The 18,276-nt window shown below is 44.6% G+C and overlaps 1 protein-coding gene across 1 annotated transcript in view; it reads right to left on the reverse strand.

Moving 5' to 3' along the window:
• The window catches only part of LOC119457053 (hemicentin-1), a 139,845-nt gene that overhangs the window by 14,300 nt on the left and 107,269 nt on the right, over window positions 1-18,276 (reverse strand). Inside the window, exon 2 of the mRNA XM_049669822.1 lies at window positions 2,261-2,626. Within this exon, the coding sequence (XP_049525779.1) occupies window positions 2,261-2,626 (366 nt within the window). The remainder of the gene's footprint in view (window positions 1-2,260; window positions 2,627-18,276) is intronic.

Raw genomic sequence — 18,276 nt, forward strand, 5'->3', positions numbered from 1 at the left:
CAAAGTGTTCAAAAGAGTTCAAGCAAAGACAACGACGTTGCTGTGTAAGATCAGTTTCGCTCTTCTTCGGCCGTCGTATGGATCACGCTGCGATGTGTACCAGATCCGCTTGAAGGAAGCGACGGTCTCAGTCAAGGCGTCCAGGAACCAATATCGGAAAAGCCAGGGGGCTTCATGCGTGCCCAGTGCTTTGGTATCGGGCTTTATTTCTGCTAAAAATTTCAATAGATGCAAGAACTGTGGCCAGAAAAACAGAATCGCTGCGCGCTGAAGAAAAACAGAACTGAGAAACTTCACCATTGCGCGTGGTATATAGCACAAAGTATACTTGAAAACTGTATAATTTGTATTCGCGATGTTTGATATTTTAATAGTCTGCTTGAAGTGTGCATGGTGCGCCGACATTGTGGCTAAAAGAATGATTCATGTTTGTTAGGATGTTGACAAAATTTTATTGTTTGGATGAAACAACTATTTCCTGTTCTTGTGCTCACCGCGGCAATTATGCGCCAGTTATGCGTAGGGATCCGTGTTGTCGGATAAATCCGAAAAAAATCCGATACACACTCGCCGGGAAAATGTTTGACAAGTTGGATTTATCTGACAAACTCTGATTTTAACGGCCAATATGACCCTGTTCCGTTCTATATCGAAAGGGCATGTTCTACGCAGTCATTGATACATTGGCCGGTTTGGCTGATATAAACTTTACCTCACGTCAATAGTATCTCGTAGACCGCACCCTTCGCACATTTAACAAAGGGCTTGTCGCGCACGGAGCGAGAGACGTATGACCACTCAACGACTGTCGCAGACGTTCATGGATACTACGCTGGTGTCGCTGAAAAGTGGAGTCAGACAGCCGAGAGGAACCTTTTCGATGCAGTCCAGTACGCCAGTGAATTGTTTTGGTATAGTGTTAAAATTGTGAATCTAAATGTGAAGCATGAGTTACTCCGCGCGTTCGAAACCTATGCGCCGATTTTTAAGTTAGTGTTTCTTGAAACTGACGACATGAGCCAACTCATAAGTGATTTTGCGAACTATCAGAGCTAATTGCTCAGTAACATTGTTCAACCCCTGTCGCTTTGGAGACTTCACGCTGTCCAGTGGCCAGTGCTTTCTCGTTGCGCACTGAGTCTTCTAGCGCAAACGTTGAAAGGGCATTTTCAAAGCTGAGAATCGTCAATCGAAAGTACCGTGCTTCCATCAGTGACAGCAACCTCGTAAAGTATGATTGCGTCTATTACAACAAGCTTTATGGTTGTAATACGCACAAACGTAGGTGTTTTGTATTCAAGTATTTGTGCTTGTGTGTATATGTGTTTGTGCGTTCAAACCTTCCAGACAACAAAAATACGCTTCGTGTGTTCTGATGTTTTCGTGTTCAGATGTCATTTCATCTGAGATTTTTGAGTATTGAGAATAATGCAAAATTTAACTCCGAATTCCGGAGAATTGGCGATTTACGAGAAATAAACTCCAAATTGGCGCCAGAAAATAAGCTCCGAAATACACGCTCCAAATTTCAAGAAAATTAACTCCGAAAACACGGAGGTCTAGTTATGCGTCAGAAATTTCACTTGTTCCTCGCTCTAACTAGTATAGCACACTGTGCAGAAGTATTATTTCTGCCCACCAACGACACTTTATTCCGCTGGAAATATTCTGTAAACTATGTTTCCAGCACGTAAACTTGGCAAAAACAATGTCACTAACAGCTTCTTGAGAAAGTCCGTACATTCCTTTCGGCAAAAAAAAAAAAAAAATGTTGAGATTGTGTTCTTCGCAGATGTTAGAATGAAAACATGCAAATTTAGTTCAACTCATACATTGCAGCGTTTAGTGGGGTGATGTAGTGTGCTGCAAATTGATCCATCAGGAATCAAAATTCGCAATAATTTACCACCTCCATTCATACTGCCTATTCGCACAACACTATCACGTTGTTTTCAGACAATATTTAACAGTAATGCAGATTTTACAGCTGCACCACAAAAATCTAGCGAATGTGACAAGCATCTATTAAGAGCTTTCATTCACCTCTCGTCTTGCCTTATCTTTCTCGTGTTTTGTTTCTTCACGCTTCACCTAACATGCATTTTGTATCCACATGAAAATTCGCCCGATACTCCATGTTATCGTTGCCTAACTTTACTAGATTCCTCCATGGGATATTTCTGGTTGAGGCGTTGGTCTTAAAGCAGACCTAATTAGGCTGATTGTGACTATGAATAAGTAATATGAATGCATCACGTACCGAAAACGGCAAGCGCAACGGTTGCGCTGTATCGCCTGCCACTGGCGTAGAGCAGGTCGCAGACGTAGGTGCCCCTGTCGGCGTAATCCACCCGGTTCACCTTGAGACTGGGTGGCTCCTGCAGCACCGAGAAGAAGGAGCGGCCCTTCCATGCCTCGCCCCTCGTGTGGTGACCCTTGGACAGGCCACCCCTGCGCGACCGGGCGTCAAGGCTGTAGAAAGGCTCGGTGCTGTTGTCACCGCCACGGAACCAGCGCACCAGCACTGCAGAGTCATTGCGACTCTCGACACGAAGCTTGGCTAGGCACGGGATCACGGCGCGCCCGCCATCCGTCGCAAGCACCGTGGTGCCTCGCGGGTCGACACCTGTATCAATATTGACAAATTGGAGTCATCTGTTGAAGGCTATGCGGAAACATATAAAGTTCAAGAAAAAAAATGTCACAGTTTCGCCCTAAGCGCGAAGCAATGAATGCGATAGCAACACAGCAATGTCATACGAAGTAAGGTGAGCGGCTTTGGTAGCAATATGAATTGCAGTAAACATGAGCTGATTAAGTAAGCAGGTGTGCTGCGGCGTAAGTAGACCGACATGAAGAGAGGCTCGATGACCACGAGAAGGCGCGTGTGAAACGGTGGTGTTGATGAGAAGCGCTTCCCGTGGGCAGCGCGTGCGAAGGGACACACCTGTAGCGCTGCACTGCCGACCCGGGCAGCATTGCATGTGTAGCGTGCGTTGGAAAATGTGGCCCGACTATTACTAACTGATTGAACAAGCGTGGTGTGAGCGCGCACAAACAAACATGAAGAGATCACGCTGAATGACTGCAGACAACGACTGTCAAAACGCTGGCAGCAAGCGCATACGCCGCAGCAGCGGGCGAAGGTACGTGCGGTCTATCGCTTCAACGGAAACTGAGCGGCGAATGCACGGCGCATAAAGGTCAGAGCGGTGTGGAGATAAGCGACGGTGCGAGCGAGCGCCGAGCGCGGTTGTTGGCAGAGTAAAAGTGCGCCCCCCCCCCCCCCCCCCGCGCCCTCCGGCGCTGGCTTCGCGCTTCCTTGCTTGCGCGTGGGAGATTAAGTGCGTTCGCTCTCCGTGATAGCGCGCGTCCCCGCACGCTTCCGCTCGGGCATACGGCGCGCGGCGAAGATTTTATCTATAGGGAACCTCACGGCGACGACGACGGCGACGGCGACGCCGACGGCAGAAATCCGGTTGAAGTGTCCATATATATAATTGCTATCGCAATAAAACAAATAAAAGGCTACGCGAGGCACTGAGAATCTTTTTTGGAAAGCGGCTTCCAATACCATTTTCGCACAATGAAGGAGGTATTTACTTCTGTTCTAAAGCAAGATTTTACTCGTTATAACAAAAAAAAATGTGGTTGATCCCTCTTATATAGGAATCGGTATAGAACACGAAAGTGAAACGTGTCTTCACAGAAGTAGTGTAATGTTTATTGCACATTGATATATAATGTCTATTGGTGTTTTGTGGCTAAAGCGCCCTTAGGCGTTGATGCACCCACGCTGACGCCTGGTGGCACGTCTCCTCCATCACGACTACCAACGTCGATGACCATGAGCAACCGTCGTGCATATGGAAGCTGCACTACGCTGCACACGCTAGCACAACGCGAAAGACGAAGCACGTAACTGACACACTAATACAACGCGCAAGACAAAGCACGTAACTGAATCGTCACCGAGTCAAATCAGCGCGTACAGCGCGTCGTAATTGCAGCCTCCGCGATCAACTTCAGAAACATTTTCAGAGCTAATTGCGGAGGCCACGCTCCAAGGTGCTGAGTACGGTGAACGCCACCTAGGTGGCGTTGGTAGTGCTTCTTGATGCCAGCGTCCCTTCGAATCCTGGCATCGAGGCGTCGTAGTGCTGAGACCACCGAAGCGTTCACTGTCGGTGCGCGTTAGTGTCATAAAGCCCGGCCCACATTCAGCGTTTTCACCGGCGTTTCCTGCCGTTGCGTCTCTCGGCGTCGTTGCATTAACGGCGCCGGAGAGGTCACCCAGCCACATGAGACGCACGCAAACAGCGCCAGTCCAGCGTCGCACAATGTGACCAGACAGATTTAACCAGAAGCAGTGTGCAATGTCATTCAAGTGAACTATGAGTAAGGTTCCCGATTAATGTTTTTAAGCCCTGTTTATAGTTCTGCGGCACACACACACAAAAACATTCACGGCAGCGCGCTCGAAGGTACGAGAGGCTGCTTTCTCAGACGGCGCCACCTCGCCGACGAGACACTGGCGCCACATGGTGGCACGCAAGCGAAATGGTTGCTGCGGAAGTCGCTTGCAAAAGTTGCCAGCAGCGCGGCCGCGGCCACGCGCTGATTGGTCGGCGCCACGTCGGCGTTCATCGAGCCGCTTCCGGCGGCGGCGCCGGCGCCGAGATTTCTGGTGTGCCTTGAGTACGACGTTTCGGCTTGGCGCCTCCCTCAGCATCGACGCTGAGCGGCGCCGGGTGACGAAACGCCAGGAAACGCCGGGAAAACGCCGAATGTAGTCGGGCCTTAATGCAGTACTTCTCTTTTCTGCTCGTAGGCGGCGGCACCGCCCCGAGCAAGAGCGCGGGTACACGGAGGAGTGTTAGATATACAAAGCGCGTCTGTGTAGCTCTCTGCAAATGCGTTTGTGGCGCAATGGGTTAAACGCTCGGCGATCTATCGTCGCGGACCGAGAGGTCGTGGGTTCGATTTCCAAATTTTGCATGTCTGTGGAACTTTTTCTTCTGGTTTCTTTCTTTGTATTATGTTCTATGACGTATTTCCGTGACGGAAATACGTCAGTGAAGTCTTGGTGGACCCCGGCATAAAACACTTTCGTGTTAAAATTCCACAGGCTCGAAGAAGTAGCCTTTGTGCTTCCTAAGCTGTTTAAAATGCGAGACAATTTTCATTGTTTGATTGGCAGGTCTTCGTAAGAGCACTGTATTGTATGGGATTAAAGAAATCATCTAAACTTGGAATTATAATAAGGAAATGAACTTGACTTCAAAAAGACTTTATGTTTAAGATTTCTAGAACAATGACGTCACCCTCCAAAATAATGAATTTGAGTAAAAAGCTAGATAAGGATTTGCAGCTGTTGCAAATATTTGCAGTTGAATATTTTACTACACGTTCGTGAATTTCGGTTGATCGCTTGAAGTGAGGTCAGATCAGATCCCGGAACATCTTATTTACGGCAGTTCTCCTCTCAACACTGCTGGCGTTTGACGCTTCGCGCAGTTCTCCCTGCACGTTTGCTTCACCAATACTTCCTTTTTAGTACATTGTACATAAAAATTGCGAGCCTGGTAAAAATTTCAAACGTGAAATTCTCACATTTTGTAAGTATAACCACGACCTTCACCTTAAATAATGGTAATACCTACCCAGATTAGGATGTTTTCAATATTTTTCGTCACGTCTGAAGGTGACCTCAGATGGAGCAAAATTTACGGGTGCGAACCATGGGTTACAGCACCAACAGGTAACAAGTTACAGCTTGTATACCACGATGACACCTAATGTTGAAGTTAGGATCCTATTGAGATTGTAAATTTCAATAACATTAATGCCACCTTCAGGCGTAAAGAAAGCCCACAAATGCATACAAGTGCTCGTGGCTCGTATCATTGCCAAAATAAAGCGTACCAGTTAGTTATTATACTGAAAAATGTGCGCCATTATGAAATTCACTGCGCTCAGAGTGCATCTCTCCGCTATAAATCACCTAATATTGTGCGACCATTCATTGCACCATTCTCTAAACATTTATGTGGGATATATCAATGGTCACAATTAAGCATTTTGACGTTTTCTTAAATTAGCGCAAACTCCGAATCAGGCAAAGAAACAAGGCACATAAGAAAAAAAAACACAGGAAAATAACGGGAGACACCAGGCATTTCTTCTTGTTTATCTGTGGCTCTTGGTTCGCGCCGCCATTAGTAGCACTCTATAGATGGTAAAACGGCTGTACTTACGCGCACAATTTAAATCCCAAAACCTAGGAAAATTATGTACTGCAACAGCGATTTCTATGCATACTGCTTGAAACGGGCTTGAAAAAAATATGTTGTTTGCATTCATTGCAAGAACTTCTACAAAGAATGTTCTCAGAACAGTGAAATATCAACTTACTTTAATGCTCTGGAAAAGAACCTTTATTCTACGTGTTGTAATTCACTTATGTACAAAATTAAAAGTAAACTGGAAGAAAAGCAAGTGTTTAATTACGCCATTTCATCAATAAATATATGTATCAGCAAAATATTGGCATAAAACGTAAACAAGTGTGACTAATTAGAGCCTGTCATTTGTGTATACAGCAGGGTCATGACCAATGATCCTAAACGACACATGAGGTCATAAAGCCTGCAGTCGTACCATTCTCAGAGAGTAACCAAAGCTTTCTTTAAAGAAAGTTGGTAGCCGTGCGCCTAGAGCACTCAAGTTGGAGCACGGTTGTGTCGTTGCTTAAAAAAAAAAAAAACATCAGCAGGAATACGAGGGCTGTTTCTGGTGCCACAGTCATTTTCGCCTCGACCCGTTTGCGGACTGCTGGCGCCCATTTTGAGAGAAAACATTACCGAAAGCTATGAGGCCTTTTCTTTCGCCACCGCTATCAAGCGCAGTTCTAGCGAGTCGTGGCTCTATATGGTCCCTCTGAGCCTTCTGTTTTCCTTGCCACCGAACACGAAAGTGCTACCTCAGCACGATTCCATGTTTGATGAGCAGAGCAATGTCTTAGTGTTCTCACTAAATCGGCATGGTAGCTTAGCTCAAAGAAGCATACAAAAACTCATTTAATGACGTCTGCACCTCGGCGCACTGCGTCAACACTTCGTTACAGAGCATGTCTCCATTTTATCTGGCTAGTCGCAGGTCATTCGCACAAGAACGTTTCTCTTGTCACTCCTGCAGCGAGAAGTAATTGTGGCATACAGCTAAAATACGTAATCTTCGTGAACTGTCGTGGAAATTTGTTGGGTTATATTTAATTAAATATTTAGGCGCGTTCGTAAAAATATACGCTAAATACTATGTTTCGCTTCTTTTATAAATCATTTGATTTCTTGCATATGACATGTTAGAATTTTTGACATGTAGGATAATAAAAGTAAGCCAACTTTTTTTGCTTCAACAAATGTCTCTTTATTTAATATAATGAAATTTGTTTATTTTCTGGATGTTCTGGAAATTTGTTATTATCTGTCAATATGAATACAGCGTAAAATATTATTTTTGTTCATTTCTGACGTTCTATGCAGGATAAAATAATATTCTCGCACAGTATGTATGGTAAAGTTGATCGCCGTTTTAACCCCCTTACGTGCTTGTCGGTGTTCTCTTATATGCCTTGCTACACTTTTGGATATTTTACTGAGCTTTTCACTTTTCTGTTCTGATTAGTTGAGGCAATGAACGTAGGCCAAACTTATACCTATTTTTGCAGGTTATGCTTTTAAGCCTTGCACTCGATATTCTTCCCATGTCGCCACGCCTGACCTATTTTTCCGACGCCGTATCGACCATATCTGTCTAGGACTAAACATACCCAACAATGTAGCAGCGAGAACTTTGCATCAAGAGCGGAAGCTTGCGATACCAGCATGTTTAGTGATGCGTGTGTGCTATAGCATTATTTTTATTGAACACCTTGCAAAACGAAAAACAAATAAACAAAAGAAACATTTTTGTATAGCAGCTTACGGTCAGGTTTTTTACGAAGCCTACTTATTTTTCGTCAGAACGCGCTGGATATCTTCAAAGCAGTTATTTGTCATTTGTGACGGCGGACGGAGGAAAGCTGGCGCAGTTTAGAAATAAAAAAAAAGATTAGATCATTTCTAATACAGTAATCAGCACACATATGCTTTTTAATAATTAAAACCAATGAGTGATCTACGTATTTTCATTACGCAGCGATCTTCATAGACTACTCAATCATCCATATTTTTCTCGCAAGCTTCTGCAAAAAAAAAGTCACAGGCCTGCATCGCACAAGCAGCACAGTCACAGCGTAAGCTGGGGGAGCGGCGCAGGAGTAGCTCCAATTTCGGCACCACGCACAACAGGGTCTTAGCGGCAAAGTCTCTTCGCCTCGTTTTAACGAGAACCATCTGAACTGTCCACCCGGCGTCGATGGCGAGCTGCAGCTTGTAATGCTCTCTGCACGGCAGTCTGCTGAGCCCGATGATGCCTGGTTGTAGCCGCGCACGTAGCTCTACGATTCGCTTCTTCAGCAGAGGTTCGTTTCTTGCGAGGAGACGCCATAACGTGTACCGAAGAGGTATCCAGAATACGTGGCGCACATCTCACATCCCTTGACCCGTGGCACGGTACGTTGTTGTGGTTGATGATGATGATGATCGTTGATTGAAATTTTCAAAACGGGCTGGTGACAAATAGTCACATAGCCTGCTTGAGTTAACCAGGTCCAGTTACATGCAGCATGCAACTTACAGGTGCCCTCAAAATAACTCGGAACGCGGGACCGGTGGCCTTTCGCCTGCGGCAGCGCGCCGGTAAAAAAAAGTAGTGCCAGAGTCTGCGCATGCGCGGTCTCCCTAGCAAGCTCGCCTCGTTCCCCAGTGCGTCTAAATAGGTGTTGCCTTGCTCCAAAAGAATAGCGTTGGGTGCCTTTTAGCGTTGTCACAGGGGGGCTGTGCGGATGCGGTCTCTGAAACGCTGTGTGCGAGCGTGTGCACGCGATGGAGCATAAGCTCTCGTGCGGGCGCGTTAATGGACATCGGCGCCTTTTAAAGCTTTTTATTAGTCGCGGAATGTGACCATCGCGGACAACACTTGCAGTAGCAAAAATCAGAAAGCGGCATCCTACACCTCTACCGTTCAATAAAGCATGTAAAAGTGAATTTAGCACCAAGTAGCTAAAAATAATTAAGCGTAATTCAAGAGTCCCAAAGAGGAAATAGGATCAATCAGGGTAATTAACAAGACCAATACACAGACATCACACGACACCTCTATTAAGGCGTGCTAAAGTGAACAACTAAGTAACTAAATATAATTACAATTAATTAAAAGTAAATAAGGGTTGCGAACAGTAATAGAGACTACTTAACATCAATTTGAGACTCCGTTATAAGACTGGTCAGGCCAAATTAAGACTAATGAAGAGTTCCAGAGAGCAGTACATACTAATAAGGATCAATTAAAGACTCCTTAACAGCAAGTAAGAAAACAATTAACCGAATTACTACTAATTAATAGTTATTTAATTATTTATTTATTTGCAATCGCAAATGAACTGACGTCAACGCATTAAAGCTTTCGCCGTCAAAGTCGTCTTATTAATCGATATGGGACCCCACTGAACGTTTTTTTTATAACACATTTAACTCACACAGCTGAACACCCCATTGATTAGCGACGTATAAACACACTGAACGAGATATTGAATGTTTGAGCCAACCAACGCAGACACGCGATCAGATGTTAGAGTATACTCCCCACTAAAACTGCAGCGAAGCGGCCAGATTTCGAAAATAAATAGCGCGCTATACGATGTTCACTGTGACTGCGAAGCATTGAATTATAGTGCCCATGTATAAAATTAACTCCTGTGCATGAAATTGGCGTGTTGGAATACGCCGTCTGATGCCATTTTGAAAACTTTTATTACTGCACGCATTCATCGTTTTTAAAGGAGCCGTCGTGTTACAGTCAAAGTTATGATCTTATTCCCAAGTGGATAAATGCGGCTCGGAATATAATTGCATAATGACTAAAATACATCGTGCTACACGATAATCCGGCTGAAAAGTGCGCTCCAGTGCTATTATAGGTGAGCCGTGGAACTCGCCCACATGAAGGATAAGTCATAAATTCATAGTTTCTTTAGGCGAAATAATTAACTCAGATCTGCAAGACATTAGGTATAATTAAAAGTAGAGCACGGTGAACTCACTGGTCACCACTCAGTTATAAACACTCATGGATTCCACCCACGCAAGCTATCCAGAAAGCATGACTATCTCTTAGAATGAATGCAGATTTCGATAAGAATACGCCACAGGGATTACGCGATGCGTTTAGAGATTACGCTGCGTAGCGCGCGAGAACGCTGTCGTCTACAGGCCCCGATCCCCCCAGATGTGTTGTCGCAGCGCTAAGAGGGACAAACCGCAAGTTTTTTGACGCAAGGCAACGCCTATCTAGATGCACTAGGGAGCAAGGTTTGCTTGCTAGGGATGCCGCGCACGCGCAGACCAAGGCTGTATTTTTCCGCGGGTGTGCTCTGCCGACGAGCGGCCACCGGTCTGGCGTTCCGAGTTATTTTGTGGGCACCTGTACATGTCGGGCGCGCTGCGTTTGCAGGCAACTTAACTAGATGGCGCCACCATACTGGCGGACACTTGGGATCCCGTTGATTGCGCGCCTCGTCTGAATCGAATCTCGTCGTCTGCGCCTGCGCATGCTGCGTTTAGATGGCGCCACCATACTGGCGGAGGCATGGGATCGCGTCATGTAGGAAGGAAACCCAGGAGAGGCCCCGCCCAGCATGGACGTATTGGAGAAACTGTGGCGGAAGTCACATGCTCTTTTTCGCAAAGGAGCACAGGGATGGGTACCCCAAATGTCAACGTTGTCATAGCAGCCGCGCTCCCGAAGCTTTCGCTGCTTCTCTCGGTCTCTGAAAAGCGAGGTAAGATTTTTCCGCCGGTGTCTTTCTCGCAGCCCTTTTTCTTCGCGGGAAAAGTTGACTTTGGAGTGTGGTGTGTAAGCTTGAAAGTTGTGTTTTCGGTCTGTGAGTTTGAGTGTCAACCAGCAACAGATACACTAAAGCAATCGTGCAGCGGGTCTCCGTCGCCTTCTTCAACGTGCCACGGAAAAACACAGTAGCGCGTCTGCTTCACTAAAACTGCTGCAGAAGTTTCGTAGGCTTTGTTTTGAAGTGCGTCAGCAGCACAAACTTCCGGCGGCTCGTAATAATGCAAGTTCAAAGTTCGCGCCAATCTGCTCCGGTGAGCTGCAGAACCCCTGATTGGAGGCGCAAAGGGAGGTGGTATATCAACATGGCTGCACTTCCGGCTTCAAAAACGTGACGTCAGGACCTCTCCTGTTTTGTTTCTTTATTCCATGGGATTGTGTTGACTGCGCGCGTCGTCTGAATCGCATCTCGTCGTCTGCGCCTGCGCACGCTGCGTTTGCGGTGGCCTTAACTAGATGGCGCCACCATACTGGCGGAGGATCGGGATCGCGTTGATTGCGCGCCTCGCCGTCTGCGCCTGCGAGCCGGCCTAGGGCGTGTTTATAGGGCATTTTCCCGCTGCCTCATAGCAAGCGCTTGTGTGGATCAGTGGTAAAGTATGCGATTCCCGCGCAGCTGGCCTGGGTTTGATCTCGGCGGGGACCGGGTACTTTTTTTCGCATTTCCGGCGATAGAGGTTACCAGTGGTGGCGGCGGAGGCGGTGGCGGACACCATCGCGAACCCAAACGGCTATTGATATGAGCCCGTAACACGTTACGCTCTTCTCGCTATTTGTAATAAAACATACGATTTCCCTTCCGCTTATTTGTTTCATAAACTTAAGACACCGTAAGTACAGACCCTTTTAAGGTATCGTTTAGTGCGCACGTATAAAAATGAACAGAAAAAAAAACTACATCACTTTTATGGCTAACTAGAAGCTACACGAAACTCCATACAGTACCACGTACCATAATCACGCACAATGGATCACAAATGCTGCGCTCCAGGCTACCTCGGGTATTAAATGATCTTATTGTTAATAAAATTGATATTGCGACTTGTTCTCCTCCTGATATTCTTGATTTTTTCTCTCATATGTGAGTTGTACATTGCCTGTATCCTTAACAAGTGCAGTGAGATTTTGTGCGTGTTTCACTTGCTTGCTCGCATCTTGGTTTTTTTTTTTCTTGCTCGCCTGATTTGCGATGCGTATGCATGATATGTTGTAGTGCTTGAATTTGTAAGTACTTGCGAAAACTATTTCCGCTCTGCTGCTCCTTTTTTGTTTTACGGGTATTTGGGGCAGGTCAAGCTGCTACAAGCAGCTTTTTTTCCCCATTTTACCCCCGCAAGGCTGTATTTAGTTTTTGTGGAAATAAAGCATACACACGCACACACGCACACACGCACACACGCACACACGCACACACGCACACACGCACACACGCACACACGCACACACGCACACACGCACACGCACACACGCACACACGCACACACGCACACACGCACACACGCACACACGCACCACACGCACACACGCACACACGCACACACGCACACACGCACACACGCACACACGCACACACGCACACACGCACACACGCACACACGCACACACGCACACACGCACACACGCACACACGCACACACGCACACACGCACACACGCACACACGCACACACGCACACACGCACACACGCACACACGCACACGCACATACACGCACATACACGCACATACACATACACACACATACACACACATACATACACACATACACATACAAATATTAGTGTTTGGTTGTGCTGGTGGTGTTGCTACAGAGAGGGTTAGTGTGGCAGACCTGGCGCGCAGTTTCTTTGGTTGAGCGTGTCTTTCTGCGCCAAATATAGGGTGTTCATTTTTAAGTTTTACGGAATTTTTACAAATCACCTGTGGCAGGTAGCATAAGTCTTTTCATTGAGCTGGGTTATTCGATGAGGCAGATATTACTAGCATGAGAAATTCAAATACATATTCAACTATTTAACAAAAGATCACTAAATAACTTCGTAGTTAATTACTTTATGACACATATTGCAATTAACGACTTGTAGCAGGTCAGCTTGTCACGCGTATCCACTTGGAATTAATTTCCAGAACGACACCAGTTTGGAGATATGCGCCAACAAACTCGCCGTAAAAATTCACTGTTGTTTCACTTTCTTACAAAAATTCTGTGCTATACATTGAAGCACAAAAGTAACTGGAACGCCCATATATGTTGTCCCACACTTTGGGAAATATCTCAAAACTGGTGTCATCCTGGAAATTCATTTCAAGTGGATGCGTCTTGCAAACTCACCGGATACAATTCGTAAATTGCAATATGTGTCGTGAAGTAATTGACTAAGAAGTTCATTAGTCAATTTTTGTTAATTAGTTGGATATCTGTTTCGATTTCTCGTGCTACTAATGTCCGCCTCTTCGAATAACTCAGCTCAACGATAAGAATTATGCTACCTGCCACAGGCGATTTTTAAAAATTCCGCAAAGCTTAATTTTGAGCAACTGGTATATTATCATGTGTCCATATGTCCTGTCTTTCGCAAAAACGGGAGAAGAATGCGCGGCACTTTCTTGTGTAGTATCCATGCGGATTCTGGGAATAACTGTTTCTGCATGTTTCAGCTAGGGCAATCAAGTGGGCGACATAAAACATTTCATCTGGTCCTGCAAGTGCTTCTGTCCTGAATAAAGGAGACTTGTCGACATAATGGGAAGACGAGTATTTTCCACGACCGTGCGGAACATTGGGGCTTGGGATTGTTGGGATCATTGGGATTGTTGAAAAATTTATGCATCGATTGCTAGTGTACTATAGACGCACATTACTAAGTCCTAACTTCAGCCAAACTTACTTTTAAATGAACACGGCTTGAGTTCCAGAAGTACAGTATCTGCGCTAATGCATGAAAACTTACTTTATATGTTTGTCAGTTGTAATGCATACTGTGTTTATTTACTTTTTAAGTTTTAAGTTTTTAAGTATTTAGTTTAAGTACTTTATGTCTTCCTGCGTAACAATATAATACCAAAACACAGTTCTACATCCTCTAAAATTAGGAAATCTTATTCACCCTTACTTGTGGCCATGGAGAGTTCATTTGTACCAAATAAATGGTGATTTGAGTTATAAATTATGACTTACAGTATATAAATAATTATTAATCATTGGTTTGCTGAATCATACACAATTTAAAGCTCTCTCCAGCGTACCAATAAGCCGCTACAAGCTATGCGTTTAGCTTGCAATGCATAAATCTCAATTTCGAGGTTCTAAAACAGCGTGGCATATGTGATACGTTGGGCCTCGCGGGATTAAACACATCCCGGCTATAACAGGAACCTTGCATAAGCACCTCCAAATCTTAGTTCAGTTTTTCCCGAAGTGACGACGATCAGCTACTGTTGCACATCGCTAATTTGATGGAAGATTTGACAGGCTATGATAAAAAAAGATTTTGTGGTTTGTTACATCGATAACGAGAAAAATAAAAAAAGCGGCCAGTAGCATCAGATTTTCATTGGCTAAGCATCATATTGGCTGTCATTTTCAGTTCCTCTGTGCATGCTCATTTCGCCATGCAAGTTCTTCCGTTGTTCAGATAAATAAAGAAGTGCTGACTTAAAGACATGTTTTGAATAGCGCGCCTAATAAAAAATTGAAGCACAAATTCTACTTCCAAAATTATAACAAAAAGCTTTGATTATCAAAAACATGGTTTTTCACGGTAAATAAATGGATCAAGCGCGACAACGTATCGTCGAGTATCGTCATAGCGGCAATTTATGCAACAGAACTGTCATGGGCAGTTCATATAAGTTCAACTTGTGATCAACGTAGATTTGTGGTCAATGTAGCCGCATGGCACGTACATTTTCCCCAACGCCTGCGCCACAGTTTCACTCAGTGATTATCCTATGATGCGTATAAACCCTATCACATTTAAAAAAAAATCAGTGCGAAATATTGGCGACCCAGAATATCACTCCCGATAACATACCATAGACGACTGTAGAAAAAAAAATTGACCGCACGTCTGCTTGCTCAACGCCTCCTTGCTTCGCTGTAAATGACGTCGAAAGACGTCATTTACTGCCCTTGATATGTAACACCCTCTCTACTCCTCCCTCCAACCCTCATGCTCTTCCCCTCCCCTCTCACTCCTCCTATGATGAATGCAATGCAGGTTTTGCTGAATTCAATTCAAATTTCTCGCCTTCGCTCTGCTGTCGCGCCATCTGTTGGGACCTTTTATTACTGTTGGCTTAAAGCCGAGTATAGAACCGCGGCTTCAGTCGGCTTGTTTTTAACGCGTAGCTTCTCTTGGACACTATTTCTAACACGTTGACTTTTCCATTTACTAACGTAAAGAACCAGTCCAATGTGTATTCTTAATTAAATGAACGCTACGGATCACGGTTATATACTTATATTTTGCCTCAAATAGGCTTGAGGTTTCATTTGCGCTCTGTAATGTTGACGTGTATGACTCCGTGCCACCAGTGCTTGTAGCTTTGTTTCCAACTCATTTCCCTTGATAACAGCATGACCAGGTACCCAACGCAGGGTGATTGTAATGTTCGGGTTGCAGTTATAGGATTCTATTAGAATGTCATGTAGGTGGGTTTCCAGTAGTCGGCGCTGTATATTGCGAATGGCTTTGTTGGAGTCGGTATAAATGTTGACGTTACTGAACTCCATGGTGCTTTTTAGCGAGTTGAGGTTTCTTTAGATATTCACTTTGGCCACTACATAGTATGATTCTCCTTTAACTTTTTCCTTTTCCCCTAGTGTGCACAGCTTTGAGTTAAGCGTTTTAGAAGCCTTCCTTTTCACCGATCGTGTACTCTAAAATAATTTTATGACCTGTCATAAAAAGGGAAGAGATTTCGTGAAACGGTGCGAATGCTCCATCAGGAGATTTTACTTTTTTTGTGCGCTTTTAATACACCGGGTTCAATCGTTAAATTCACAACTTGGACAGCTTCTCAAGGGTATTCGAGTATTGTTTAGCTTTCCCTGTTATCAGAATGGTGCATTTTTTAGCTTACGTGATATGGTTCATTTAGGATTCGTTATAAAGCGTAGAAGAGACTCCCTAACGTCGGTTTGTTGATCGGAAAAAGTGGCCTCATGGCGATTTTCTCCCTTTTCTCTGTGCCCACTGCAATCGAAGAATGTTTCAGCAAACATTTTTGTTTCACTTACATCTAGGCAACTGCCGTCATGTACAGTTCTCTGGTCGCAAAGCGTTTGTATTATAGTGGCATGCGAGCACAATTTCACTAACCACTCTTATTCTTGACGTATTTAATTATTCGGTTTTCTGAGACAACAAAAGTAAACAAAAGAGCCACTCAACACCTTAAATCACCGCAGAGTGTTTGCTTTGGAGCGAACATAACTAATTAGGAAGTTTCCTTTCAACATTTCAGTAAATGAAGACAAAAACTGATAAAGCCGTTTCAATCAGTGTCACGATTGTTTAAACTGAATTTGTTCCCCACAGCACTAAGCACATTAATGAGTTTGGCAGGAAAGCGCCATCTAAGACATTTTATTCAAAGATTTTATTTAAGGAACCGGTTTCTTGGTATAGCTTTGTTCTAAATTTCTTCAAATGCCAACTTTTCACGTCAGCTTGCAGGTGACTTCAAAATAATGAGATGGCAACACCCTGTCTACGACCACATTGCATATCAATCTTTGATTACAAAAGTGCGTGTTGAAAAAAAAAGTGCTTGGAGGTTTAGGACATGGTTACCAAGCGTTTCGGTGCGACAAATTTGCGTTGCAGACTACTGTGCGTCTTCATTGTTGGGCGCCACTATCAGCCATCGTTTTGGCTCAGCACCTAATTACAGTTTCATAAATCAATTTAAACCCGCCATGGTGGCGCAGTTGTTATGGCATAGCACTGCTGAGCCTGAGGGTGCTGGATGAAAGGTTGCGGTGGCTGCGGAGGCTGCATTTTTATCGGGGTGAAATGAAAACGCCCGTTACCGTCCATTGGGTGCATGTTAAAGAACCCCAGGTGGGAAAACTTAATTCAGAGTCCCACACTACGGCGTGCCTCATAATTATATCGTCGGTCTCGCACGTAACACGCCAGAATAAAATTAAATCATTCATTAATTTACCTGGAAAGTATGCAACGCGTTCTAAATATAGGCGTGCTTATATAGGTCACACCGGGGTTTACTTATAAGGTGCATCTTTAGTATTGTATGAGCGCGGAAGTTCTCTGTGACCACTGATGGCGAGAGCACCTTATAACCCTGTCCCTAAATTTCGTTTAATTTCATTTCCCTATTTCCAGCCCGCCTGTGTCTCTATATATTGAGAACAGTAACCTACTAACTGTTCTTTTATCTGATTGTATTTGCATTCTTCAGTTATGCTATTCAGCAGCCAATACCTATATGCCACAGACAAAATCGTGTTTGACAGATCCCAGTTATTGTTTCTCGTGTCGCACAGAAAAGAACAAATAAACAACCAATAAATCAGATTCCTACCTTGCAAGGTAAAACCGTGCCTACTCATGTATTAGCGTGACATGCAAGTACGTGTTAAAAATATGGTGGTTTGCGTGCCCGAATCATGATATAATACCATAGCTCAGCAGTCTTAGCTGAGAACTGCACATTAATTCGACCACCCGGGGTTCTTTAGTATGCGCCAAAATCTAAGTACACGAGCGTTCTTGCATTTAGTCTTCATTGAAACGCAGTCACCGTGGTGGGGATCAAATCCGCAACCTCGAACTCAGCAGCGCAACACCATGGCCACTAAGCCACTATGGCGGGTCCCAAAAACGTGTTCTATACGAATTATGTACTTCATAATGTACTGCGTTTGCATAATGTTATGACTAGTGACACGTTCGAGGCATGTCTTGTATACCGCATGCGAGTAATATATATATGTAAACGGAGTATATACCGTAACTTAGGTGAACCTTTATATTTTGATCTGGAAAAATTGCGCAAAGCCGTCCCGCAAGATTAAAGGCGCTGAGTAACTATCGCGAGGGCGTGATAACGAATTACTTCCTCATTTAAACCCTTTCACTGCGCTATCAGGCAATGGCGTTTTACCTTTTGTTGAAATCCCGCACGAACGGACCAGCCGAGCATGCAATCCATGTTGGAACAGTACTAACGCAGGCGCGGGTCATTTGCGTCACATGCTGCTCGCGAGTTCCTTTTTTTTTCCTCAATCAATCTTCGGAAA

Source organism: Dermacentor silvarum, chromosome 6 (genome assembly GCF_013339745.2).
Source record: "Dermacentor silvarum isolate Dsil-2018 chromosome 6, BIME_Dsil_1.4, whole genome shotgun sequence".
Taxonomy (NCBI): Eukaryota; Metazoa; Arthropoda; class Arachnida; order Ixodida; family Ixodidae; genus Dermacentor; species Dermacentor silvarum.